Genomic DNA, 27,366 nt, shown 5'->3' on the forward strand with positions numbered 1-27,366 from the left:
AATATCTTTTTCATGTCTATACCGACCACTGGGGCTCCCGGCCCGTCGTCAAAGTGTATGTCTCGGCCCAGCGTTCAAGATAGCGTGGGTCGGCCTTGATAAAGTCCTTGAGGTGCTGCTCCATTGCGTCCCGGATAGGCGTCAGGTCCTTGGCAGCGTCACCGAGGATCTCCTGGGCCAGCTCCATGCCCTTGATGTTCTGAGCCAGCGCGAGGATATAGAAGTTGACGGAAAGGAAGTTGTTCTTGTTCTCGGTCTCCTTGGTAAGGGGAGAGCGGGGGTTCAGGTCGGCGAGGACGGGGGAGTTGACCAAATCGTCAGTACCGAGGCGAGCCCAGGAGCTGGTGATGGACTCGACGTTGTCCTTGAGAGCTTGCACGTCAACCTCTGCTGGGGTCTCGGCCGCCTGCTGCGCCTTGATGGACGAAGCTCGGGCGAAGAGGAGCAGTCCTTGGACAACGGGGGAGTGGTGTAGCCGTTCCGTGGGGTTGGTGCGCGAGGTCTGGTGCTCTGGTCGCTGAATAAGGTCCAAAACCAGCTCAATCCACCTCAGAGCCTGCGCAGACTCGTTCGCCTCCCCGCTTGGCAAAGTGATCTTGTTGTTGATGTTCGCCAGAAGGAGAACAAGGTGGTTCTTCCTCGTCAAGCGGAGGCCGGTCTTGTCGGCCTGCTTGGCGCACTCGATGATGGCATAGGTCTGCTTGCTCTGTCCCGCCTTGCGGATGATCTTGTCGTAGTGGTAATTATGCAGGCGGATGCCGGCCTTCTTGTAGCCGGCGAGCAGGGTGCCGAGGTTGTTCCAGTCCTCCTTGGTCTCCATGAGCTTCAGGACGTCTGAGAGAGCCTTCTTCGAGTTGGGGATCTCCTTGAAGCGGTCGATGGTGGTGAACTTGTGCTCAAGGCCGTCGAGCTCGATGACGACGGGGTTCTGCTGGATGAAGGAGCGCATCTTGGGGTCGAAGACGAGCTTGCGCTGCTTCTTAGGGAGATAAGCCGGGAAAATGATCTTTTCCTGGATCTCACCGAGGGCCTCGTTGAGCTCGGCGTTTTCGGTCTTGGAGAAGATGGCGCTCAATCCTACAATATTTAGCTGTTGGATGGATAGAAGGACCCTTCATGGCAACATACCATGGGCGGGAGATGAGCTGAATTGGCGGGCTGAAAGCGCAGGGGCTCGCAGGTTGGCCAGTGGCCGAGCCACCGACGCCAATGATCTCTTAACCATTGTGATTGACCGTGGGGAGATAATCTATGAGGCTCTACAGAGAATATCCCAGCCGATTAATCGGTCTCAAGTGGTTCTACTTCCGTAGAGAAAAATGGACGGAGAAACTGTGGGGCCGAGCCAATCACACGCAGGAATTGGCATGCGGGACGTTGGAAGCTCCAGAAATTCTAAGCGTCGGATCAACCTCGAGATATCTACTCTCTGTACACGACAAGCCAGAAATCACAATGAACGTCGCCAGCGTGGGACGGCCGGTCGGCTGTCTCAAGACGGCCCTTCGACGGACGAGATTCCAGAGGTCGTTCCAGCGGTACAACTCCTCGGCCAGCCTGGAGCCCAGGAAGTCGGCCGAGGTCCAGCCTCAGTTCAAGAAGGCTTTCAAGAATGCCTTTAGCGCTGAACAACGTACGACTCGTTTATTTTATCCTCGTCTTGGTATACAGAATTGACAATCGTTGCAGGGGCCGACATTGCCAAGGTCAACAAGTTCCAGATCTACCCTCAGGTCCCTACCATCCGCTCAACCCACCCCGACCCGATGCCCGCCCTCCTCAACAAGCAGATCGCCAAGCTGGACCCTACAGGGGCACGCACACGACTCTTCTCCAAGGAGCATGCCGACAGCGCCAAGGTGGGCGACGTGCTCATGGTGACGACCAAGACGGGCGAGCCGTTCGCGGGGGCGTTCATCCAGATCCGACGCCGGGGCCAGGACACGGCGATCCAGCTGCGGGGCCAAATGATGAAGGTGGGCGTCGAGATGTGGTTCAAGATCTACAGCCCGACGGTGACGGGCATCGACATCATCTGGCGACGGCCCAAGAGGGCGCGCCGCGCGAGGTTGACGTACATGCGCAAGCCCAAGCACGACATGGGAAGCGTGGACCAGCTGGTGTTTGCCTGGAAGAAGGAGAGGTACACGCTGCGGTCTCGGGCGAAGCAGACTGGGCATGGGCAGCAGAGGAAATAAGTGCTGGCGGGGCTGGTTGTATGATATATGATGTATTAGAGTCTATAAATGGACGTGTACCATCATCTAAAGTGTGTTTCGATGTGAGAAGAAGACATTGGACGTTGAGGTCTATGGTGCAGGAGTACTCGTAGTTGGTTGAGTCTTGTGCATTGGTGTGATTCAACTCGATCAACTATGAATCTATACTATCTATAAATGTGTTTAGCTAAAAACTGTATGTTAAGATTTCACAACAACGATGAGTTTTATTTAACTCGATTCATATTATCTCATCGATTAGTAGAATTCATGAAGTAGCCAAGTAAATAAGTTGACAACGCAAAACCCAATATTTCCGCCCATCAACGTATGATGCAGGGTAAGCGTGCTCACTCGACGTCGAAGCAGAATACAATGTTCCAACCCCTTGCTTAAACTCTAGGGTCTCACTTCAAGGGCAAATTTAGCCGGTCTTGGCTATTATTAGGACGTGGTCTCAACAATGTCAGGCGCCACAGTTGAATTGGTCCATGATTTAAGCAGTGATTGTTTAAGAGGGTTGCATCGAAACTGTTCATGTCCGGGTTTAATTGAGAGACTGAATATGGCACGGTCTTTGTCCCAAAATAGATAAACCTATAATGCATGATAAAGAGGTTTCGCGAAACGTTTCAAGAGACCTCGACGGTCTAGCTCACACACAAAACTCAAACTCCCCGGGGCAATTCAACAATGAACCACACCCCCAAAACCGAAACGTCGAGTTGACGCCATGCACCGACCATGTGCAGCCGCTGATCGACCCAGAGCGTTTCCCACGATACGATGGCAGGGTCCACCCCTGGACGAACAGCATGAGATGGCGTGCCGCATTGAATTTCTGGGGTTTCCAATGAGCTGACTTTCAACGGACGAGTCGCAACAGTCGAGAAGCTTCAAAGGATGTGCTCAGGTTTCAGAGGAGGACAAAGAGGGAGTTCAGAATCTCCAGATCAGCCCGTGTGCAGTGTCTCGTCCACGTCGCGAGGGGATAGCACAAGGCATGGAGTTTATGCGAGGAGGTCTCCATTGCAGGAGACGTGCGAACCGAACCTGTGAGGGGATGGCCTCAGTGGAGGAAGATATAAGCCCAACGACCCAAAGTAGTGTCTTCTCACGCACGCATGCCCAAACCAACCCGAGAAGAACGCGTATACATACGAAACGTGTAATTACAATCTCGACAAAAGCCACCTTTGATATTTGACAGAGTGGGTTTGCTCTTGACCGCAATATCGAGTTTCTGCCCATTTCATTTAAACGACCAGGGCACCAACACGAATCGACAGCCGAAATCGCCGCTGTCGTCGTCGACGAGGGGCAGGGGTTCGCAGAGACCAGAGCCCGCTAACCAACAGAACAAACGCTAGAACCAGTTAGGCGCCTCTAAAATAAATGGCCACCGCCGCTGGGGATCCCGCCGTCCAGGGCCTTCAGGGGAGGGGAGGAGGCAGCCATCGCTGGTGCCCCTGCAGCCCGGCAACGAGAGGTTCCCCGATTTTTGTTTACACGGCGCCGTGTATAGCAGCGACGACGCCTATTGCTCGAACCAGCAGGAGCCTGGGCCTGGGCATCATCAGCACTTGGAGAACCGAGACGACATTTACCACCCGCATCATCACCAGAAGCATCAACATCGTCTCAGCCAACAGCAGCAGCAGCAGCAGGATACCCCCGGTTCACCCTCTGCTTCACCATCTGCATCATCCCGCTTATCGTGCATCTCTACCGTATCCGTCTCATCCTCCAGATACTCGTCCGCATCTTTCGAGTCGGCCTCATCCCCTGTCTCCGCATCAACCTCCGTCGCCGACGGCCTCTCCTCACGCCCACAATCCTCCTGTTTTCCCTCGCCTGTCGCTGGCCCCGTCGCCCGCTCCCGAACTCTCACAAACACCTCTTCGTCTTCGTCTCCGTCCTCACCGACCCCGCGCAGCCGGCGGGACAAGTCACAACTGCATGCGGCGCGACTGCAGCGATCTGGGAGCACAAGTACAAGTATATCGTTGGGCCTCCACAAGGCAAAGAAGCCGTCAAAGTCGCGGAGGTTTTCGCCCAGTTCCAGCACCCCAGCTGACGCTCTCGCTGCCGTCGAGCCCCCGCATGATCAAGGCCTGACGAGGATGGCGTTTGCGGAGCAGCAACAATGGGTCAAGGTCCAGCAAAAGACCTTTACAAAATGGTACACGATGATGCCGATTATCTGCTGAAGAGGACACTCGCTGACATGACTCATCGTCTAGGCTCAACAGCAAGATTGAGGCACGCGCCCTCGTGGTTCAGGACCTGGTGGAGGATCTCAGCGATGGTGTAGGTTGACGATGCGCACCCCCAAGCTTGATGCTGACGTTTACCAAGGTCATTCTCATCCACCTCCTCGAATGTCTTTCACACGAGTCACTCGGTCGCTATGCCTCAAAGCCCAAGCTCAGAGTTCAAATGTTTGAGAATGCCAACCTGGCGCTCGACTACATCAAGTCCAGGGGCATCCAGCTGACAAACATCGGCGCCGAAGATGTCGTCAACAGAAACCAAAAGATCATACTGGGTCTCATTTGGACTCTCATTCTACGCTTCACCATCAATGACATCAACGAGGAGGGCATGTCGGCCAAGGAGGGTCTCCTGCTCTGGTGTCAACGAAAGACGGCGTGTTACGACGAGGTCGAGGTTCGAGACTTTAGCGCCAGCTGGAATGACGGTTTAGCCTTCTGCGCTCTCCTGGATATCCACCGACCCGACCTGATCGACTACGACGCCCTGGACAAGTCAGATCATCGAGGCAACATGCAGCTAGCATTCGATATCGCACATAAGGAGATTGGTATCCCCAGCCTGCTGGATGTGGAAGATGTGTGCGACGTGGCCAAGCCCGATGAGAAGAGTTTGATGACGTACATCGCCTACTGGTTCCATGCCTTCTCGCAGATGGAAAAGGTGGAAAACGCTGGACGCCGTGTCGAAAAGTTTGTCAATAACATGCAAGGCGCCTGGGAGATGCAGAGTGCCTACGAGCGGCGGATGCGAGCCTTGCTCAAGGCCATCCAAGAGCAGATCGAGGGGTGGAAGCAGTCCAAGTTTGAGGGAACCTATGTCGACGCAAAGGCCCAAGCAAACCAGTTCGCCGAGTACAAGAGGGGTCTGAAGAGACAATGGGTTGCTGAGAAGAGTGACCTGGCGACTCTACTAGGCAACATCAAGACAAAGCTGGGTACATATCGCTTGCGGCCGTACGACCCTCCGGCCGAGTTGAGTCTGGAAGCTCTCGAGAGGAAGTGGGCGGAGCTGGCATCTGCAGAGATGACACGCGCCCAGCTCATCAACGAGACAATCCGAGAGTGAGTGTATTCGCTGTGCAAACACCTGACCCCCGACTAACAGTATACAGCATCAAGAACGCCCTTCGCAAATCTTTCGCCGACAAGGCAAACGACTTCGCAATGGCCCTCAACACAATGCAGCTGGCACTTTCTGGCCTCGACGGCGATGTCGAAGACCAGCTACACCACGTGAGGAAGTTGAGTGAGAGCCTGGCACCCCTAGACCAATATCTTGAGAAAATTGCGGTGGTGGACGAAAAGTGTCAAGAGGCCAACATCGAGGAGAACGACTTTACTACCTATACATACGACGAGCTCGTATACGAGCTCGGCCTTGTCAAGACGTCGGTGCAGAAGAAGCTTGCCTTTTTGGAGAACCAGATGGTGGCGCGAAGCATGACGAACCTAACACCTATTCAGTTGGAGGAGTTTGAGAGTGTCTTCCGCCACTTTGACCGCGACGACACAAACTCCCTACAGGAGCTCGAGTTTAGTGCGGCCCTGGCATCACTCGGACTAGTATTCTCCGAGGACGAGATGCACGACTACTTTGTCGAGACGTCCAACGGCCGCGAGTATGTCACATTCGAGCAGTTCATCCGCTTCATGGTGGATGTAACTGAGGATCAGAATACGGCGGAGCAAGTGTTCCAGTCGTTCCGCGAAGTGGCAGACGGCAAGCCATACGTGACAGAGATGGACCTACGACATAGTCTGGTGCCTGACGAGGTGATTGACCAGCTGGTCGAGATCATGCCGGAGCACAACGGACCAGACATGTCGGAGGACCGGGGGATGCCGCAGTACGACTACATCAGCTTCATGGAGAAGCTCATCAACGATCAACAAGACGGGCAGGACGGCTCAGAGGCGGCCCTGCAGGACAGGACGAATCTGGAGCAGAGGAGCCCTGTCGCAGAGACACACACGAACGGAGCCTAGGTGGCTAGAAAGGGAAGGTGAGGATCTGATCTGACTGAGGAACAAGAGGAGGAGGGTATATATCAAGTGCTCGAATCGAAAGTGGGGAGAGGAGGTTGAGTAAGACGCTGGATACATGAACCCTTGTCTGACGGAAGGAAATGAAAAGGAAAGTGAGGATGTCTCTGCGCAGTGGGAAAAAAACAACTGCCCTTGCCTTTCTGTTTGATGCATCTTGTTGGTGTTTATTCTTTTTGGCGGGCGGCGAGGGGGGACGGGGAGGGCTCTTGGCTTTGGCAAATGGATATCCCTTTGAGTTATACCGGAGAGTGTATTGATTGACTAGGATGGATAGGCGGCATTGCCCCCTTGGGATGTCGTTGTAGTCTTCTTTTTTTATTAATTATTCAAGGGTCGAGGCTTTTAATAGTCGAGATTCTGTTATTTACCTTACTTTACCTTGCCAGTCTCAATCATCATGGGTGTGGATGTCTCATGAGGTTGTTGTTGAGTCGCCAAGAATGGGGGCGCAATGTCATGCCTCTTCGGTTATATTTCTGACAACCGGCTAAATAACTGGAGGTAACAATTGCTCAATTGGGCAAGAATTGCTGTTGTCCGGTCAGTTATTCGCTTTCGCCGTCACCTTTGGCCGGTATTCGCAATAGTTTCCCCCCCGCCATTCTCGGTCTCCAAGCTGTTTTCGCCGTGACACCAATACCCCACAGAGACCGAGAGCTGTCACCGGACAAATCCGACAATTGAAATCCCGGCTTTCGGGATTGGAAGACTTAATTCAGACGACCGGCGGTACGTACCCTGCCTGGCACAAGCCCGGCCCGATGTTCCCATGTGCCGGTGCCGGCAGGCTCCGCAATCGCCTCTTGCGCCATCCATACAGAGGGGAAAAAAAAAGTCGCGGGGCAACCGTTTTCTCTCGATGGATAAAGTAGCTTTCCACCTCTGCAGGACCTCAAAGGTTCCAATTCGTCTTACACAGAGCTCCAAGCACATCAGCTACAGCTAGAAGGCACAGAACACCAACAATGTCCTCCCGCTCACAGCTCTTCCGCGCCCTGAGGGCACCCACCCGCAGCACCAGAAACTGTCTGTCTGCTACAAGAACAAGAGGAGGCCTCGCCGCCGCCGCTGCTGCTCGCACCGCTCAACCCGTCCGATGCATTGCGACCTCAGCCCCGAGGCTCGTCGTCTCTCCGACCCAGCCTTGCCGGGCTAAGCTGACGGCCGAGACCTACCCGGACCTGGAGCGCGACGCCCGCTTCGCTCAGGTCACTCCCGAGCACGTCGCCCGCTTCCGCGAGATCCTGGGCAACAACCCCTCGGCCGTTATCGACGGAGTCACGGATGGAGGCGCTGCCATTGACGAGGCCGACCTCGAGCCCTTCAACGAGGACTGGATGCACAAGTACCGTGGTCAGGCCAGGCTCGTTCTTCGGCCGTCCTCCACCGAAGAAGTCAGCGGCATCCTCAAGTACTGCAACGAGCAGCGTCTCGCCGTCGTTCCCCAGGGTGGAAATACGGGACTTGTGGGAGGCTCCATCCCCGTCTTTGACGAGATCGTCATTAGCATGGCCCGTATGAACGAGATCCGCTCCTTTGACGAGGTCAGTGGCTCCCTCGTCGTCGACGCCGGCTGCATCCTCGAGGCCGTCGACTCGTACCTTGCCCAAAGGGGATATATCTTTCCTCTCGACCTTGGCGCCAAGGGGTCGTGCCACGTCGGTGGTAACGTCGCCACCAATGCCGGAGGCCTGCGATTGCTGCGTTATGGCAGCTTGCACGGCACTGTCCTCGGTGTTGAGGCCGTCCTTCCCGACGGTACCGTCATTAACGACCTGTGCACCCTGCGCAAGAACAACACTGGCTACGACGTCAAGCAGCTCTTTATCGGTGCCGAAGGGACTTTGGGCATCATCACAAAGATCGCTATCCAGTGCCCTCAGCGATCCCCGGCGGTGAATGTTGCCGTTTTTGGCATCGAGTCTTATGAGAAGGCTCAGCTCGCCTTCCGGGAGGCAAAGAAGCAGCTCTCCGAGATCCTATCAGCGTTCGAGCTCATGGACGGTCGCAGCCAGAGGATCGTGTCCGAGGTCAAGGGCCAGGAGCACCCCCTCGAGGGCGAGTACCCCTTTTACTGCCTGATTGAAACGAGCGGTTCCAACGGTGAGCACGACTACGCCAAACTCGAGGCCTTCCTCGAGGACGTCATGACTCGTGAGGTGATTGCCGATGGTGTAGTGGCTCAGGACGAGACCCAGCTACGCAACCTGTGGGGGTGGCGAGAGGGCATCACTGAGTGCCTGGGCCACTGGGGAGGCGTCTACAAGTATGACATCTCGATCCCCCTCACCGAGATGTATAGCCTCGTCGAGGACACCAAGGCCCGGATGACTGACGCGGGCCTTTTGGGCGATACCCCTGACCACCCCGTTGTGGCTGTCCTGGGCTACGGCCACATGGGAGATGCCAATCTTCACCTCAATATCCCCGTGCGCCGCTACGACCCTGCTGTCGAAAAGGTCCTCGAGCCCTGGGTGTACGAGTGGATCCAGAAGCGCAACGGCAGCATCAGCGCCGAGCACGGCTTGGGAATAGCCAAGAAGAAGTATATCGGCTACAGCCGAGACGAAACCACCATTGGTCTGATGAAGCAGATCAAGAAGCTCTTTGACCCTGTAAGTCTTCCTTGCTCTCCCTCCTCCTTCAGCCCTAAACCGAGCCTGTCGGAGTTTTGCCCCCTCCCATCCTGTTTCTCTGGCGTTAGGGCTGACATCCGCCCCAGAATGGCATCATGAACCCCTACAAGTATATCTGATACCCCGTCTCTTGGCCTCGCACCAAGCGGCAACCCTTCTTACCCACCTCTGCATCTACATCTGCGGCTGCAGCGCGGCATGCTGCAGTGACATCCTCCCTCGCTGGAGGCCTGATTTCCATCTGTAGACTCATGCATCGGGCCCGGCGCACCTGCAATCGTCACCGAGCACGCGGCCAGATGGGTCCATGATGCGCTCTGCACTGCGACATCGCGTCCAGTCTCTTTCTTCGGACGCGATACTGCATCGTGGCTGTGTGTGTTCGTCCGGCCCGTGGAGTCACCTGTAGATACTGTAGATAGACTCGTCAAGGTAGCCTGCCCTGCGGCAGTCAAATCAAGTATGGTGGCATGGCATCTTGTCACGCAACAAGGATCCGGGTTCGGCCCACTCCCGCGGAACTGTACCGTGATGATCCAGACACGGGATTGTTCGTTAGAGCTTCGCTGGCCTGGCAAAGTGGTCTCGGGGAATGTGTGTGTGTGTGTGTGTGTGTGCGTGTGTATGGTCGCCCGCCGGCGGCCCATGGCGGTGGAAAGAGACCCAGAAGTGGTATGGAATCCGACACCCTGCTTCTCAACTCAAGCCCCCGCCTCGGGCCACCGTTGACGCCGTGGGCACTTTGTTGTGTGGCTTCTTCAGCTCAATGTCGGTGGTAGCCAACCAGCAGCCATATCGGCCATCCCCTTGCACACCTCCTGGTCAGCCTTATGGGGCTGACGGCGCTAGAAGCACCTTTTCTCCACAGCGCCCCGATGCCCAATGCCGCCGCTATGCCAAAGTTCCCGGGGCATGAAGCCAAGACCATGTGCTTGTTTGGAATCCGTCAACCGATCCAGGCTCCCTAACGTGAGTAGGTGGCCCCTCATCGTCATTCCATGCTCTCAGCCCCGATGCCAGACTGTACCAACGTCAACCACCTCGTCATGCCTGTCGTGCCCTGGCCCCTGAGCTGTGCACTCAGTGGATACGTAAGCCACCGTCCCCCAGCCGGCTGGAGTTGGATAGAAGCTCTTGACCCATCTCATTCGCTGTTGGGGGCCGCCCTCATTACCGCACCATGAAACTTTGGCAGGGTAGTTTCCATGAAGGGAAACATCTTCGTTTCGCTTGGCCGAGCTATCCCCAGGCACGGGAGCCCTCAAGGGGATGTGGGAGATGCCATCCCGTATCTTGTGGAGTGATACACTTTCCCTGGGATGCCTCAGCCAGATGTGAGTCGTCGACTATTTAGTTTCAGCATTGCAGACGGCCTTGCCGAATTCTTGGCCATGCTCCAAGCTCCTCGTCTTTGAACGACTCAGCTCGAACGCACACTGCAACTGCCCTTTCGATCCAGACTCTGCGCATCCAATTCCGACATCCAGACAGCATGGTTGGTGTTCCAGGCAAGTATAAGGGCTGCGAGACTTGCCGAAGGAGGAGAGTCAAGGTTGGTTTGCTGGCAGACTCCTCAGTGGCCTATGTCCAAAGCTGACAAGCAATCAGTGCAGTAATGAGAGGCCATACTGCCAAAAATGTATATCGAGCGGCAGGCAATGTGAAGGGTACGAGAGAGAACGTGTCTTCATCACTGGAACACCCGAGAACAAGGGTAGAGTCGCCTCGCACCCCAAAAAGGGATCTTCGTCCAAAAAACCGAAGGCCTCGGCAGGCGAGAGTTCCTCCAGGCTCAATCTGACACCGCTTCCTCCTCTCGCTTCGGCCTGGGATGACCACACACTTGTGTCGAACCAAGGCGTCGAGTATTCGGTCCTTATCTCCGCATTACACACTGGGCCTCCAACCGTCTTACGGGACAGTTCAGGCCAATATGACTCTGCAGGATTCCACATCATGTTTCCTCCATACACCCCTTTGGAGCTGCAGCAGTCCCTGAGTCAAAGAGACTTTCATGTTAGAGCGCAATGCCTGGCGCGTCTGCCTGGCGTCGACGAGCCAGATGACTCGGCGGAGAGTTATTGCATCTTCTTCTTCGAGGTTGGCTCATTGCTCCCGTCAGCCCGTCCCGACCTAAACCTGCTGACACGAGCCAGCACGACTCACCACACGCATTTAGCGAGTCTGGACCACATCAGATGTGGAATATGGGTCCAGCTTACTTCAGCCATTTCCCCAACCACCACTACTTTGTTCGAGTGTATCGACCCTTGGCTGTAAGTCCCGATTGGATTGTCTGAATTTTGTCGCTCGTCATACTGAATGGAATCAAGACTGGTTTCGCTCTCCTGAACCGTCAAGACACATTTGTGTCGGCTCCAGACTGGAAAACCATCCCGTGGCAGAGGCATCCGAAATGTTCTTTGGACCAACTGTTGGACCTCATTCTCTTCATGCCCACGATATTCGAACAGACAGACCAGGTTGTGCCATTAGAGGCTACTCTTAGTCGACGTTATCGCGCTCAGCAACTGCTTCAGGACTGTCTCTCACTTGAGGGACACTTCAGTGCTTGGCTCCAGTTTGCTGTACGACCTACTGAAGGATATCCGGCGCCCTACTGGGAAGAGGAGTTGACGAGCCCCGGTGGCTTTATTCCATTTTCCAACTCCTATTGCTTCAGGGATGGAAACACGGGCCTGACTTTCCTGTACTATTGGATGGCACAGATCCTGCTTCACCAATGTATCGAGAGCCTGCATAGAGCCATCTTTCAGCCCGTCATCGACGCGTACCCCAATATGTGGCCCGATTTGCCGCCTGACCTTCAAATCGACATATCGCGGTACCAGCATGGCCGTGTGTTTGCTGCCGATATTTGCCGTGGGCTTGATTCGGTACTCGACAACACGGTGCAGCCGGATATGCTAATAACACCAATGACGGTAGCAATAGATTTGTACAGAGAAATCCATGCAACCTCGCAGGACGGCCTAATGGAGATAATGTGGCTGGACAACTTTCGCTCGAGGCTGGTGGAAAAGGGACAGCATGTTGCTGGTGTCCTGCAGAGACAAAGATGGGCCGAAGTTGCGAGCTTTTGACCAAGGATAATATGCTCATGCTTGATAGGTTGATGACTCCATTCTCCCCTCCTTGCTCATGTCGAAGAAGAGTCGAAACGCTTCAAGCTCCTGCCCCGTACTAGGAGAAGAGCAGCTGGTCTGCAGGGATATTGATGATTCATGTCGATTGTTTAGTTGTAAGATAAGAAATAGACACTGATAGAACTGGATAAAATGAAAAAAGAAGGCGATGAGGTATAGGTCGGATAGATGACTTCAAAAATTGACAAGAGCCGAGTTGGTTGATAGTGGTCCATATGATGAAACCCAATGAATGAATGAATGAATGAATGAATGAATGAATGAATGAACAAGGCAGGGGCCTTGAGGCAGTGCGTAAAGCCGTGCGGGTTTGAACAAAGACAGTATATCGGCCCCGCCACTACCTTTATCCGGGACCACCCCCCTCGCTAGCACTGGCGCTGGAGCTCCAGCTCTCAGCCTTCCGTAGGTGCCAGGCAGGCTGCAGTTCTGACGAAGCTACCCCAGCGGCTCAACGTCAACATCCACCATCAACCAGACCCAGCGCCAACCCTTCAACTCTCCGCCCTCACTCTCCGAACCGGTGTGTCGAATTCATCCTCCGTAAACCTCTCCATTATACGACACATTTCTCCCCAAACCTAAATCATGGCCTCCGGATACGACAGGGCTCTGTCGGGTGAGTACTGACAGTGTTCCCCATTCATGATGCATAGCTAACAACGGGGGCTAGTTTTCAGGTTGGTATCTCTTTACTGGCTTCGCTGTGGCACTCTAACACATCGCTAGTCCCGATGGACACGTTTTCCAGGTCGAGTATGCTGGAGAAGCTGTGAAGCGAGGTGTGTATTAGACTCTAGGGCGACGGTATTATCATCACGGCTCACACCTCGATAGGCACTTGCGCAGTTGGCGTCAAGGGTACCGATGTTGTGGTGCTGGGATGTGAGAAGCGATCGGCCATGAAGCTGCAAGATACTCGGATCACGCCCTCCAAGATCCAACTCCTCGACCACCACGTCGCCCTGGCCTTCGCTGGCCTCAACGCAGACGCCCGAATCCTCGTCGACAAGGCGCGATTAGAGGCGCAGTCCCACCGTCTCTCAGTTGAAGACCCCGTCACCATTGACTACATTACCAAATACGTCGCCGGTGTGCAGCAACGGTACACCCAGGCTGGTGGTGTGCGACCATTCGGCATCAGCACCTTGATCGTTGGATTTGATAATGGCAGCAAGGTCCCCCGACTCTACCAGACCGAACCCTCTGGTATCTACTCCGCATGGTAAGGTTCTTCAAGGCGCAGCATGTGGCCTCATGCTAACTGTCGATTTAGGAAGGCGAATGCTATCGGCCGTTCCAGCAAGACTGTCCGCGAGTTCCTCGAGCGAAACTACAAGGAGGATATGGATCGGGAGGCTACCATTCGACTGGCCATCAAATCCTTGCTCGAGGTCGTCCAGACTGGAGCCAAGAACATCGAGATTGCCTTGATGGCCCCTGGCGCTGCCATCGAGACGCTGCCTACGGCCGAGATTGAGGGTTACGTGAAGGAGATTGAGCAGGAGAAGCAGGAGGAGGCTGCCAAGAAGAAGACGGGCAGGACCCCAGGCACTGGAAGTGCGGCCATCCTGACCAGATCTCAGGATGATTCTGCTGCGGAATAGAGGGGGAGTTTGGGAAGAAATCGCATAGACCAGGGCATCTAGCCTTCGAACTAGAACCCAGTGCCATTGTATCAACACAATAATGACGGGACGCGTTCTATTAGGCTGTTTCCCCGTGCAAGTGACAAGTCGCTATGAATCCTCAACGCCGTACATTTTTCCATTTCTTATTCTTCACCGATCATCCCAACTTGTCAGCATCCTCGTTCGGGTCGAAGATGGATCTCAAACCGCCCTGCCTCTTCCTATCGTCCTTGAGCATCTTGCTGTTCATTCGGACATCGTCACTCTCGATGGACAGGGCAGCCTTGGGGGTCTTGGCCTCGATGATGAAGTGGTTATCGCAGTGGGGGCAGTATTCGTCGGCCTCTTCGAACTCGGTCGCGTCCTTTCGGAAGCACTTCTTGCACTTTTTGCAGGCAAAGGTCATCTCGAAGGCCTGCATGAGAGGGTGGGATTCCTGCTCGGTGTGGCACTCGACGCAGTCAAACCATTTCTTGCCTAGACACGCATGTATTAGCTTCGAGGGTGTTGTCATATGAAAGCTTGTGGCTTGGTCGTACAGCAAGGCGACCGGACTGCAACTTGGGCGTTGAGAATATGCTTGCTAATGTCATGGAGTTAGAGCCTGTGACTACCAAATTCTGGGCGCAGCTCGTACCACATGATGAATACTCTTGAAGGAAGATTCGGATTTCTCAATGGGTTATAGACAGTATGCGAAAAACAAAAACTCGATTTCAAAGGTCGTGATGGTATATGGAGGTTTAGTTCGTTCACCGGTAGGTTCAAATAGAAGCCGAGAGACTTTGGCGGGGTCTTCAACTTTTGGGAGCACCTCAGGCCCCTGACCACGCGCTGCGCTAAAATTTGGGGGTTTCTCCGAGCTGACTCTAGGCAGCGTGATCCCCTTAGTCATCATTCATCATTGAGGCAACACTTCAAGGCTGATTTCAACCCTCTCATCCCTCCATCACATCTTCCCCAACAACCCACACTCGCTCCTCCACGCAACATCGCCAACCCCGATTCGCGCTGTACGGAAGTCGACAAACATGCCTCCGAAGAGAAAAGCGGGCGGCGCCGTTCAGGGCGGGGCAAAGGTTGGCAGGTCCTCGCGGTTGTCGACACCAGGAGCCGCGACGCCTCGAACCATCGATAGCAATGATGAGAATCTGATGGAGGAGGATGACGCCCCGATCGACGAGGCCCTGGAGCGGGATTTGAATAAGAACATAGACATTTTCTCCCTGGATCGCTACCAGAAGAGACATGCGATTCGGGATCCGCTCCCGCATATTTTTGGCGATCGTGACTTTTCCTACCTGGTTCTCAAAAAGGACCATCAGAACCGCCCTCTCTGGATCGATCCTCAGAAGGGACGCATTATCCTAGAGAGTTTCAACCCGCTTGCCGAGCAGGCCCAGGACTTCCTCATCACCATCGCCGAGCCGCTGTCCCGGCCGACCTTTATGCACGAGTACGCCTTGACGACCCATAGTCTGTACGCCGCCGTCTCCGTCGGTTTGTCGCCAGAAGATATCATCAACACGCTGGATCGATTCCTCAAGACTCCACTGCCAGACGAGATTCGAAACTTTATCACCAGCTGCACTCAGAGTTACGGCAAGGTCAAGCTGGTTCTGAAGAACACAAAGTACTATGTCGAAAGTCCCGATCCCAATATGCTCCAAACTCTCCTCAAGAACCCCAAGATTGGTCCTCTGCGCGTTCAGGGAACGGAAGAAATCACTACCACTGTTGCGCCCAAGATCGGTGGTCTCGTTATTCCTGGAACACAGAACGCGGCTGGAGTGAAGCAGGCTAATGGCCTCGGTCAGTCCGGCGAGCAAAAACAAGACGATGCGCCGGCCAAGGAGGGAGATGTCTTTGCCGACCTCAACGAGGAAGATGATGAAGATCAGGAGGTGACACACTCGTTCGAAATCGCCGACAAGGACGTGGAGACAGTACAGAAGGAATGCCTGAACCTGGGATATCCAGTTCTGGAGGAGTACGATTTCCGACGCGACGAGGTCAACGCCAATTTAGATATCGATCTCAAGCCCGGCACGCAGATTCGACCGTACCAGGAGAAGAGTCTAAGCAAGATGTTCGGAAACGGACGAGCGAAGAGCGGTCTCATTGTTTTGCCTTGTGGCGCCGGCAAGACACTTGTGGGCATTACGGCTGCTTGCACGATCAAGAAGGGTGTCATTGTCCTCTGCACGAGTTCCATGTCGGTCGTGCAATGGCGAAATGAATTCCTCAAGTGGTCTAACATCAACCCTGACGATATTGTCGCCTTCACTTCGGATTCCAAGAACAACGTCTTCACTGGAAGCACCGGTATCATTGTCACAACCTACGCCATGGTTACGCAGTCGCGAGCGAGATCTTATGATGCTGAGAAGATGATGAGGTTCCTGACGGGTCGGGAATGGGGTCTGATGCTGTTGGACGAGGTGCACGTCGTCCCCGCCAACATTTTCAGAAAGGTCACGTCGTCGATCAAGACGCATTCGAAGCTGGGTCTCACGGCCACGCTCCTGCGAGAAGATGACAAGATTTCGGATCTGAACTTTTTGATTGGACCTAAGCTCTTCGAGGCCAACTGGATGGAACTGTCCAAGCAGGGCCACATCGCGAGAGTCCAGTGTGCCGAAGTGTGGTGCCCGATGCCTACCGAGTTTTACGACCAATATCTCAAGGCACCCAGCAGGAAGAAGGGCCTTCTCTATATCATGAACCCGCGCAAGTTCCAGGCCTGCCAATACCTCATCAACTACCACGAATCGCGAGGAGACAAAATCATTGTCTTCTCAGACAATGTGTATGCTCTCAAGGCATACGCCCTCAAGCTACAGAAGGCGTTCATCTACGGTGGTACCGGCCAGGCAGAACGTCTGCAGGTGTTGGAGAACTTTCAGCACAACCCCAACGTCAATACGCTATTCTTGTCCAAGATTGGTGATACCTCTCTCGACTTGCCCGAGGCAACCTGTCTGATCCAGATTTCCTCGCATTACGGTTCACGTCGTCAGGAAGCGCAGCGACTGGGCCGAATTCTACGAGCCAAGCGAAGAAATGACGAGGGCTTCAATGCCTTTTTCTACTCGCTGGTGTCAAAGGATACACAGGAGATGTACTTCTCATCCAAGCGACAGGCTTTCCTTGTCGATCAAGGATATGCCTTCAAGGTGATTACGCAGTTGGCCAATATTGAAAAGACTCCTGGCCTTGCGTTTGCAGACGTGTCAGAGCGCCGTGAACTCTTACAAAAGGTGCTCGTTGAAAACGAGAGCATGGAGGAGGACGATCCCAACGACGATCTCTTCCATCAGGGCACCATGGGACGCAAGAAGAAGAAGAAGGGTGCCCGACGCACAGCCGGAACACTCGGGGAGCTCAGTGGTGGCCAGGACATGGCATACATTGAGCAGAACAAGAAGATGCAGACAGTCAAGCGGAACAAGAAGGATAGCAATGCCTTCTTCAAGAAGATTGGACGAGAGAATGCCAGACGCGCCGCGGCGCAGTAATAGACGCACAGTTGGAAACGAGACTACACAAGCGGGTACGGGTTGGGCAAACCAAAGATTGACAAGACACAGGTTTCGGGAGAACGGGCGTAATGGAGAGATTGGAGAATCGTATAGTAACATCCGCCTCGGAATGTCTTGGAGGCGCAAGGGACGGGGAAGACTCGGCGTTTAGGAAAAAAGAGCGGCACACGGAAGCCCGCTTAGACTGCATCATGTATTCTCATTGTACTCCGTACCAAGCAGATCAAAGAAAAATGACGTTTGAAACCAGGATGATGGGGTTCCGGCGTGATGTGATGATCATGTTGGAGTTGGCGGGGATATATGATGTGGAAGTATAGTGCCGGCCGATCGGTAATACGGCGATACCGGAAGGTGGTCAACGACAGACTGTATTGAGTAAGATGGCGCAGGAAAGGGGGTTATCGAGACCTGCAAGCGAGGCATCGCAGGGTGCTGTGTATCACACCACAGGCGGTACTGCGGCACAAAACCATGATGCGGTGCGTGGGTGAGCATTTGTAAAGATGGTGGTGTAGCAACAACGACGGACGTCAAAGACATGCTCAGATGCGATGTGCAGATAGCGTCCCTTCAGCTGTTTTAGAGTCAAAGCCCAGTTGGAGCTGGGACCTTTTAGTGCCGAGTTAGCGAGCCGGGGAGAAAAGCTTGGCGATACTAGGGCTGAGGTTTGGGATGCATCCATCTCGAAACCTCGATAAACACGTGGGCTACACCAACACAGGTGGCTTGATATGCTGTGTTTGATAGTGAGAAGGTGGTGGACATTGGATACCATGTCAATTCGGGGGTCCAGATTCGTGGCTGTTCAATTTCACTCTGTCTCGGAGCTGCTCAACTTGTCGTCGTCTAGTGTCGTCTCCGGCATCCGCGGCGCTGGGTCCGGCGAGAAGGATCCGTTGTTGTGCAGGACGCTCATGCAAGCGTTCTGGGCGCCTCTTGTCTCAGCTGGTTCGTGGCTGAGAAACATCCATTGGCGAAAACGGCGACGCCGGGAGAGTGGAGGAGGCCCTGCAGGAGGAAAAGAGCGGTGACATCACAGCTTGTACCGTCTTCTTGGTGTTTATCTCTGCCGTAGGATGGAATTGCCGCAAGATATCCATCCCGGATGCCGATAATGCTGGAGATGCGTGGATTGAAAGACAACCCGTGGCTACGTCAAAGAGTTGTATATGAGGCGTTAGCTTGCGAATGTCCATTGTGCTGGGACAGCCAAACCATCCATCCGAGAAACGGCCCTAATTTCGAACAGGGGGTCTAGGGTTTTTAGCCGTTGGCGTTTTTCAGCAGCCCCTTGGCTTGGCTGTTTTAAGCGTCAGCGGTTGAGGACAGTGTTTGTTGCCATTTGGCCCCTCGGGGAGAATATTGCGCTCTTGCGACAATCTCGATCAAGATCTCGTCTTCGGATCCAGGCTTTTGCAACCGTGCCTGCGGTTTCGTCAGGGATGTCTGGTATCTGCGTTGGCTCATGGAAATAGCAATTCAGGCTTGATTGCAGGCCCTGCCATTGGCCCGATAAAGGATTGGCAACACGACCAGGGCTGCTGCAGGTCTCACTCGACGCACAGGGAGCAATGCGAACACCCCCAGCGAACATCTCGAAGCTGTTGCGCCGTGTTTGCTTGTGTAGATTCCATGGATCGCCTGCGGGTCTGTGACGTTTTCCAATGGACCCGTCGGGGTAGTCGGAGACGTGGAAGCAATTTCGTCTCTGTTGGAATACGCTGCTTGGCGTCATCGGATCAGCAGCCATCAGAATCCAAACCAAGATTGCCAATCAGGAAGAGCACGCACGTGTCAGTACTGCGGGCGTTTGCAACGGCTTTCTCCTCCCGCCCGGAAACGGACGGTGGTGGGTGAATTGAACATCATGTCAGGCTTGGTAAGTTTGTGAGCTCTCACTTTGCAGTCTCCTTACCGTCCATCTCGTCTCGACCCATCGAGCACAAGACCTCCAGGCTGTCTGTCGTGTCGAGACTGTGGCATGGATCCTGACCAGGGCCGCTAATAAACACCAGCGCCAGATGACGGTGGGCGGGCATTTACCGGTGCCGGGGAACTCTCCCCGAGAAGTGGTTGATAAGCTCTGCCTCACCTTGGGTTGTCGGATTTTCGCCGCCGCCGGGTCCAAGCCCCATATGTATGCACTGCATGCATCTACTATCTCGCCAATAACCCCGGCCCCGGCCCTGTCAATGCCGCGCGTGCTTGCCTGGTGGGAACCACTCCTTGCTGTGCCTGGATCGCTATGGACCCAACCCTTGGCCTGGATATCTTGGCCTGCCAGGTTTAGACGACCGAGTGCTTCTGGATCTGACTCTGTCTCACGCCCCTTGCCGCCCAAGACCCGGCACCTTGCTTCGCTTTGGTCGTCGAGGTTGCCGTGGTATGCATGGATATCCAAGTCCTTTGACCAGCAGCGGCCGTCAGTGACGCCCTCGTGCCTCGATGGCGGATCCCGAGTCGCCGCTGTCTTTGTCTCTGTGGCTTCCGTTGGGTGCTCTTGGCTGTGTTTTGTGTTTGGCTCCCGTTTTGTAGCGTCGAGGTAATCAGGTATATGCGTTGTTGAGGACGGGAGGTGGGTTTGCCCGTCTCCCACAAGAATTTTCTTTGATCGATCGAAGCCAACCTAATATTAAACTGGAAGGGATCGCTCCGTTGCCTCTTGCCGTTTACCTACCTCTACCTACCTGAGGCAACTCCATTGTCCCCTTTCCAGGTTCCTTCCTCCTCTCCTTCCTTTATCAACAACGTGGGCAGACTCTGATGTGAACTCAACCTTAACAACATCACACCTTGAATCTTTTCCATTCCACCTTTAAACCTCCATCACCAATCCTCACCTCTTTCCGTGAATCCCTTACAATCAAACATGCTCCTCCTTGAGAAACTTCAGCGCCTCGTGTCCTCGGTCTGGGCACTCCTCTCCTAGCCTAGCTCCTCGACTAGACTCTAGTCGCCGCACCTGGTTCCATCTCTCACAGCCACCACCATTTTATTTACCCTTTACGACCACCATCAACCGACTGGCCAGTCGCAGTCCCTCAGAGACTCACCCGTCATCTCGTGATTCACTGCACGAAGTTCCCCTTCTACCCGCTCGTCTCCGCCTTGGCAAAAAACCTTGTTGCTGGTGTAAATCACCAGTCTCCTCTCCCTGCACCTGCGCCCCTCCGTCAGAGACCCTCTTGCGCCATACATAGCCGTCGCCATGGCTGTCCTTCCTTAGCCTGAAGCTCGGCGGCCAAGCAAGCGATCCTTGAACCCAAATATCCTGGGCGATCCTCTTCACAAGCTCCCCCCTGTTTTCTTCCTTTCTCCCATTGTTCACCATCAACCAACCCTTCTACTGGTTATTCTTCTCCCTTCACCTCACGAGAGATGCTAGACGGGGCGCGCGCCTCTTTTTGGGCGCAGCTCAAAGCTGTCAAGCCTCCGTTTGTTTCCAAGAAGCCGCATTTCAATTTTATTTCTGTCCACTGTAAGTCCAATCCTCCCTCGACCACTGACATGCATCCCCCACGTGGGAGTGCGTTTCTTGTGTTCCCATCCCCCGGCACTTGACATAGAATGCCAAGTCCCTCTGTCTAACCACTTGACGAATTATAGATACGTGGATCATTGGCGCAACCTTGATTGCTTCCATTGTCATCTACGCTGCAGGCCGCGGCACCACCGAATATGTCGACGCCCTCATGTTCGCCAGCGGTGCCAATACCCAGGCCGGTCTCAATCCTATCGATGTTAACCTATTGAACACCTTCCAGCAGGTGGTCGTCTACGTCTTCACCATCACATCCAATCCGATCACGCTCCATACCTCGGTCGTATTTCTGCGTCTCTATTGGTTTGAAAAGAGATTCCAAGGCTGGGTCACGGATGCCAGGCAACGTCGCACCACCATCTCCAAATCAAAGTCTCGCGCGCGTAGCGAGGTCCGTCAGGCCGAGGAGGGAGTCAATGGCCGGCATATCACTGTCGTGCCTCACCAGGGCCGACCACCGCGCATTACCAACGACGGAATCTTACTCGACGGGGACGCGATGATCCAGTCCCAGGCCATTGAGGACGATGACGACGATGACCACATACCGCCTAAGCCACCACCAGCCAGTAGCGACGAGAGCGATACGGCAACCGTCTCAGCCGGGCGGTCCAATAGCATGGAGCTGAGCCCTCTGGAGAAGCCCGATCAGGCATTCGAGGAGGACAGGGATAAACGCATGGAGGGGCCGGGCCAGCCGCAGAATGCGCCCACGGGAATCACATTCGCTGAGACAGTCAAGAGGAGCGACGGCATCGACGACGAGCTTACCAAATTTCCTCGGAGGACCCATGCCGAGCACATTGCCATCCTGGAGCGCCAAAGAAACCAGGACAATGAGGTTTTACGAATTCCCGGTCCGCGTGAGACCGAGAGAGGCATGGGACCGCGACGACTTGATGACGGTGATGCACGAGACGGAGACGATGATACCATCGCCATGACACACACGAGGGACTCACGGCAAGATCAAGCAACCATCGACTCGAGGCTCCCGCGCGACCGCAGACCAACCATTGTCATTGCTGAGCCTGAACGTCCCATCAGAGAGGAGCTGGCCGACGATGCTAAGGCTGTTGGCGGCACTCTTGATTCTCTCAGGTTCCGCAAGCCTAGAATTTTCAACCGCGGCCAAAAGCAGGTCCATGAAGACCATGAAAGCGACGGACCTGTGCGCGCTTTTCGGACTCGTACATTGGATACCATCAAGTCAGCCTGGTCCAACGATCACACCAAGGACATGCCGTACCTGAGTTATACACCGACTATGGGTCGCAACTCCAACTTTGTGGGCCTAACTCTTGAACAACGAGAGGAATTGGGTGGAATTGAATACCGGTCTTTGAGGACCCTAGCTCTGATCCTGCTCTGCTACTTCTGGGGATTTCAGCTTATTGCTGTAACCTTCCTGCTCCCCTTTATTCTTCACAACGACCACTACGGCAAAATCGTCGAGGACGACGCCGTCTCTAGGACCTGGTGGGGTATCTGGACCGCCAACTCAGCTTTCAACGATCTTGGTCTTACCTTGACCCCAGACAGCATGAACTCGTTCAACACCTCAGAGTACACCATGATGATTATGTGGTTCTTCATCATCATTGGCAATACTGGCTTCCCCGTCATGCTGCGGTTCATCATCTGGGTTCTGGCTCAGATCGTGCCCAAGGGCACAGGTCTCTGGGAGGAGCTGAGATTCCTTCTCGACCACCCTCGCCGATGCTTTACTCTGCTATTCCCCTCGAGCGCCAACTGGTGGCTTTTTTGGATTCTGGTCGCTTTGAACGCCATCGACCTGTTGTTCTTTGTCATCTTGGATGTATGTCAAGTTTAACCCATGTTTCTGTTGATCAAGCTAACCTCAACCCAGCTCAATTCTGGCCCCGTCGCCCAACTACCCGTACATACACGCATCGCCGACGGTCTCTTCCAAGCCGCAGCTACTCGAACTGCTGGCTTCTCTTGCTTCAGCATGTCGGACCTCCACCCAGCAATGCCAGTCTTGTATATGATCATGATGTACATTTCGATTTTCCCGATTGCTATATCTATCCGCCGAACCAACGTGTATGAGGAAAAGTCACTGGGCGTTTACGGCAACAAGCGGGACGAAGACGAGGAGGCAGAATCGCCCAGTGCGCTCAACTATGTCGGCACTCACTTGCGACGCCAACTGTCATTCGATTTGTGGTATGTCTTTGTGGGCTTCTTCCTTCTCGCCATCACGGAGGGCACCAGCCTCAAGGAAAAGAAGTTCAACTCGTTTGATATCCTCTTCGAGGTGGTCAGCGCTTACGGCACCGTCGGCCTGAGCATTGGCGTACCCAACGTGAACGCCTCACTTTGTTCCCAGTTCACCGTTGTTGGAAAGCTTATTATCATCGCCATGCAAATCCGTGGTCGTCACCGTGGGTTGCCATACGGTCTGGACCGTGCGGTACTGCTCCCTAGCGAATCTCGTTTCCAGAAGGAAGCCGAAGAAAACCAGCCGATTCTGATCCGGACCCGAACGAACGCCTCGATTGGAACTGCTTCCGGAGCCGAGCCCCAGGCCGGCCTTGCTGCTTCTGGCCGACGAGGCAGTTTCGGCCGCATCAAGGAGCGAGCGAATAGCCGCATCATCTCGCAGTTCCTATTCCCAGGACCTATCATTAGCAGTGATGAGATTCATGGGCATAAACGCACTACGTCCAATACATCTCAAAACATGGCACGAGTCTTTCCTCGAGCCAATACTGAGCCGGCTTACGACGAGGAAAAGGACCAGGTCCCTCCGTTACACACCATTGAGTCCCATCACCACCGCCATCCACAGCCTCGTCGGGCAGACACGACCCCAATGCTCTAAGCCACGCGCGAAAAGAGCCTGCTACAGTGGAGGAAGCTAGACATGCATCCCCCCTATCATGACCTCGAGAACTCTTGTCTTCTCACTTTCAAAGGTCAACGTTACTTTCAAAAACTTGAACGGTTACAAAACCAGCCACATATTTACAAACTAAGCATTCTTTAGTTGAAAAGCAATTTTGGATGTTACAGGAAGGATCATGGCGTCTACAATGGGATTACAGGATTAGATTATGGGACTTGGGAAGGTGGTTTTAAAGCGCAAGCTTGTCTTTTTGCCCGGATTGAGCGAGGCTTCATGTTTCTTATTGCCTGCACACACCACCACCGCGATGCGGCCCGGTCGGTTACTTGGATTTACATGGGCGTCTTTGTCTAGCGCGGCGCGGCCTAGAAGGTCAATGACGATTTCGGGTTGTCTGGTGTTGTTGGGGAACTATCTATTACACTCTACCTAGGTACACGGATGTCAGCATGGAATAGAACGGCAGTTTCAAAGGAAATTGAAACCGCCACAGGCGCAACTCTGTCTATTTGGCTTTTGAATTCAAGAAGCTTTCATCATGGTGATTATGTATATTAAGACGCCTCTTCGCTAGTCCAGTCGCGTTCTAAACAAGATTACCGGTTTGGTTCTGTGTTATTACAAAGGAAAAGCCCCAGACAACTCTCTGTTGCCCAAAATGAAGGTATTACATCCAGGGGCCATCAATGTCTAAGCAAGGTAAGTAAAGTAGGTAAGGTAGTCTATGATGCATTCTGTCTATCCCATCACTTGGTCTCAAACGCCCCAAGGTCCTTCAGTGCGCCGGCTAAACGGCGATAATCTCGCAAAAGGTCGAGCACTTCGCCGAGTCTGAGCTCACCTGGAGTCTGTATCTCCATGAACCGTTTATTAGGCGGTGCAATCTTGGGGATCTCCTTTGGCGGCAGGGCCGCGGCAATATCAGGAAACGCCTACAACTCATTAGTATAGGAACACAATAGAACAGCATCTGCTGTAATAGCTAGAGTAACTCACGGTTCCCAAATCCCCACCATCCGCAGGTTTGGGCACCTCCTTGGCCGCTGGTGTGGCTGCTGGTGTAGTCGGCGTTGAGGATGCGTTGCGACCAAACCCACGGATCATGCTAATACTCGGGAGTCGAGCCATGGGGTTGAACGTGTTCCCCAGGTTACGCATCTGCTCTAGGACAGCGGGATTCTGCCCGGGGCTTGGTTGAGGGGCAGTCTTGGTCTCCTCGGAAGAGAACAGGACCTTCTTTGAAGAGCTGACACTACGTCCGCTTCGTGTGCTATCGGTGCTCCTATCACGACGACCTCCAATCAAGTTGAGCATCCGATCTTCTCGCTGCGTCGGACGCTTCAGGGGATCCGCGTCATCGGGCCCAAGCAGCGTGTTGATTCCACTAGTATCCTCCTCGTCTGGTGATGGAGTGCTGACCAGCTTGCGAGCATCATCCAGTGTTTTCGGTACCAGAATGGACTCTCTGGGGCTATCCTGATGTTCCCGTAATTTGCCAACTAAGAACTTGTAACTGTCGCCCAAGCTGTTGGAGATGTTCTTCAGACTTTGGTCCGCAGAGCTAAAGACAGCATCACTGGCAGCGCCAAACGCTTGTGCAGGGGCATTGACGAGGTCGCTCAGCCGGCGGTTGCGCAGATTAGTAGATGCTTTAAGTGCGGAAGGGGTTGGTTTCGTTGCGGCAGCATTCGTCTTGTTTGTCTCTGGGTCGCTTGGAGATGCAGCTGCTGGACCCTGGGGATACGCAGGTGGAAACGTCCCTGACCTAGGGCTGGAGCTGCTCTTGGCCGGACCGGAAAGCTGCTCATCCGCCCTGAGAGTTGCCAAATCCACCGTCTCCAGAAAACTAATTGCAGCCTCGAGATTTGTCAAGCAGTACGCAGCCTCGCCCGTCAGCTTTGGCTCCCATCGAAAGTTTTGTACAAAGTGTACATCGCTAATAACGTGGAGGTTCTCGGGTGGCAGAGTGATAAGGGTGTAAATGAGCATGGGCATGATCTCGTCGGCAGAAGCGGAGGGGTGGAAGTGAGCGAGGGTATCAACGATACTCCTGTGGGCAGCCTTGAGATGGTTGAGCTTTCCAAGAGGGTATCTCTTTTGGCTCATCATGACCAGGTCTCTCCTGGCAGGCTCCAGCTTCTCCTTAATGTCCTCTTCCGTAGGTCCAGTCGTTTCGCCAGATGCAACCGCCACCTCGTTGAGATTGATACCCAGATCAGCAGGACCAATCCCAACCAGCGCCAGAGCAGCAGTCTTTGAGCGCAGTTTATCGTCCTGGGCCTCATCTTGTGTGCTCCGGTGTTGGTAAATCTTATCATATATGCCTTCGCACAATCGGCGTTCCACGGCCTCTTCCAATAGCACCCTCTTGGCTTCGAGAGCCTTTCTTGCTCGCTTGCGTTGTGCTAGTTCGTCGGCGGTAATCATTTGCTGCTCGGCTTCTGATTTCGTCTTCTCCTTGACGTTGAGCGCACTAGCTCTGGATCGTAATCGGCTAGCGGCCGAGGATATGGAGGACGATGAGGGCGTGGGGGAGACATCGCGACTCTGCCTGGATGCGAGGGCATTGATGTGTGTGTTAATGTTTGACGACGCCTGGCTGTAGAACTCTTGAAACTTCTGCGAGAGTCGTTCGATGTTGGGAGGAGTGGGATGGACCTTGGCGTTCAAGGAATCGATGAAGCTATCCATAGCTTAGCAAGAGGGTCACAAGAGCCTATAAATCACACTGTACCTGTCGGTCAAGGTAATGAGCTCAATGGGGAGTATGTCAAGCTCGATCGAGGCGCGGCCAGTCTCGAGGACATCGTCGGTGTCATCGTGGTCGCCAGACTCGAAGGCATCAGGGGATCCACTTGGAGACGCATTGGCAAAGGTATGCGCCCTCTTGGGGACCTGGAGATGATCGTCGCCATCGGAAGCAGGGGTCTTGGGGACCTGAGAGAATGTTGAAGTGCGGGGGACGGAAGGTCGAGCTGAAGCTCCGTCGGAGGGGCTACGGGAAGCCATGAATCGTTGACCCGAGCTGTATACGATCATGATGAGCTTATGGAAGGCTGCATAGGCGGTCGAGGTGGTGCGTGTGGGTGTAAATAGAAAGGAGAGAGGTTGTCCAGGTTGCCCAGAGACGTCGAATACATACCGCAAACGTTAGCAGGCTGAGGGGAAGGATGCACCGCGAATGTGAATGATGCAAGAGACAGCGTGTCTCAAAGTCAAAACAGCCCCGTGAGGAGGTTCTGGGTAAGAGGCACCAAGCGCGAAGGATGGAGAGGGTAACAATAAGACAACGGGGCAGCTGTCAGTAAACGAATGTCGAGTATAGATGCTATATTGGGAAAGGGGATGAAGATGAAGTTGTCTATGTTGGTACGTATGCGATGACGATGGATAAGGAACGTCAGGTCACGATAAGAGCTGACGATAACCCCCC

General features: G+C 54.1%; 8 protein-coding genes across 8 annotated transcripts; 5 read left to right on the forward strand and 3 right to left on the reverse strand.

Annotated features, from left to right (window-relative positions):
• Nucleotides 1-16: 16 nt before the first annotated feature.
• MRS44_003229 (uncharacterized protein) lies at nt 17-1,225 on the reverse strand (the record flags this gene model as incomplete). The annotated part of the gene is made up of 2 exons (XM_046275329.2): nt 17-1,077; nt 1,129-1,225. The coding sequence occupies 2 exons, from the start codon at nt 1,223-1,225 to the stop codon at nt 17-19; spliced, it is 1,158 nt and encodes a 385-aa protein (XP_046137340.1).
• A 230-nt stretch (nt 1,226-1,455) lies between these two features.
• MRS44_003230 (uncharacterized protein) lies at nt 1,456-6,481 on the forward strand (the record flags this gene model as incomplete). The annotated part of the gene is made up of 6 exons (XM_046268381.2): nt 1,456-1,633; nt 1,690-2,143; nt 3,748-4,401; nt 4,463-4,529; nt 4,578-5,557; nt 5,608-6,481. The coding sequence occupies 6 exons, from the start codon at nt 1,456-1,458 to the stop codon at nt 6,479-6,481; spliced, it is 3,207 nt and encodes a 1,068-aa protein (XP_046137342.2).
• Nucleotides 6,482-7,506: 1,025 nt separating this feature from the next.
• On the forward strand, nt 7,507-12,281 carry MRS44_003231 (uncharacterized protein; the record flags this gene model as incomplete). Its single annotated transcript, XM_065623135.1, has 5 exons — nt 7,507-9,156; nt 10,637-10,729; nt 10,786-11,277; nt 11,334-11,453; nt 11,511-12,281. 5 exons carry the CDS (start codon nt 7,507-7,509, stop codon nt 12,279-12,281), a joined length of 3,126 nt encoding a protein of 1,041 aa, XP_065479207.1.
• A 651-nt stretch (nt 12,282-12,932) lies between these two features.
• On the forward strand, nt 12,933-13,951 carry MRS44_003232 (uncharacterized protein; the record flags this gene model as incomplete). Its single annotated transcript, XM_046275331.2, has 5 exons — nt 12,933-12,963; nt 13,018-13,024; nt 13,074-13,126; nt 13,182-13,569; nt 13,621-13,951. The coding sequence occupies 5 exons, from the start codon at nt 12,933-12,935 to the stop codon at nt 13,949-13,951; spliced, it is 810 nt and encodes a 269-aa protein (XP_046137344.1).
• A 181-nt stretch (nt 13,952-14,132) lies between these two features.
• MRS44_003233 (uncharacterized protein) lies at nt 14,133-14,617 on the reverse strand (the record flags this gene model as incomplete). The annotated part of the gene is made up of 3 exons (XM_046275332.2): nt 14,133-14,452; nt 14,515-14,558; nt 14,613-14,617. 3 exons carry the CDS (start codon nt 14,615-14,617, stop codon nt 14,133-14,135), a joined length of 369 nt encoding a protein of 122 aa, XP_046137345.1.
• A 389-nt stretch (nt 14,618-15,006) lies between these two features.
• On the forward strand, nt 15,007-17,493 carry MRS44_003234 (uncharacterized protein; the record flags this gene model as incomplete). The annotated part of the gene is made up of 1 exon (XM_065623136.1): nt 15,007-17,493. The coding sequence occupies one exon, from the start codon at nt 15,007-15,009 to the stop codon at nt 17,491-17,493; it is 2,487 nt and encodes an 828-aa protein (XP_065479208.1).
• Nucleotides 17,494-20,898: 3,405 nt separating this feature from the next.
• On the forward strand, nt 20,899-23,909 carry MRS44_003235 (uncharacterized protein; the record flags this gene model as incomplete). Its single annotated transcript, XM_046268383.2, has 3 exons — nt 20,899-20,998; nt 21,127-22,880; nt 22,932-23,909. 3 exons carry the CDS (start codon nt 20,899-20,901, stop codon nt 23,907-23,909), a joined length of 2,832 nt encoding a protein of 943 aa, XP_046137347.2.
• A 770-nt stretch (nt 23,910-24,679) lies between these two features.
• On the reverse strand, nt 24,680-26,972 carry MRS44_003236 (uncharacterized protein; the record flags this gene model as incomplete). Its single annotated transcript, XM_046270608.2, has 3 exons — nt 24,680-24,865; nt 24,930-26,616; nt 26,668-26,972. 3 exons carry the CDS (start codon nt 26,970-26,972, stop codon nt 24,680-24,682), a joined length of 2,178 nt encoding a protein of 725 aa, XP_046137348.1.
• Nucleotides 26,973-27,366: the final 394 nt, after the last annotated feature.

The sequence above is a fragment of the Fusarium solani genome, assembly GCF_023522795.1.
Source record: "Fusarium solani strain SB1 chromosome Unknown bctg00000001, whole genome shotgun sequence".
Classification (NCBI taxonomy): Eukaryota; Fungi; Ascomycota; class Sordariomycetes; order Hypocreales; family Nectriaceae; genus Fusarium; species Fusarium solani.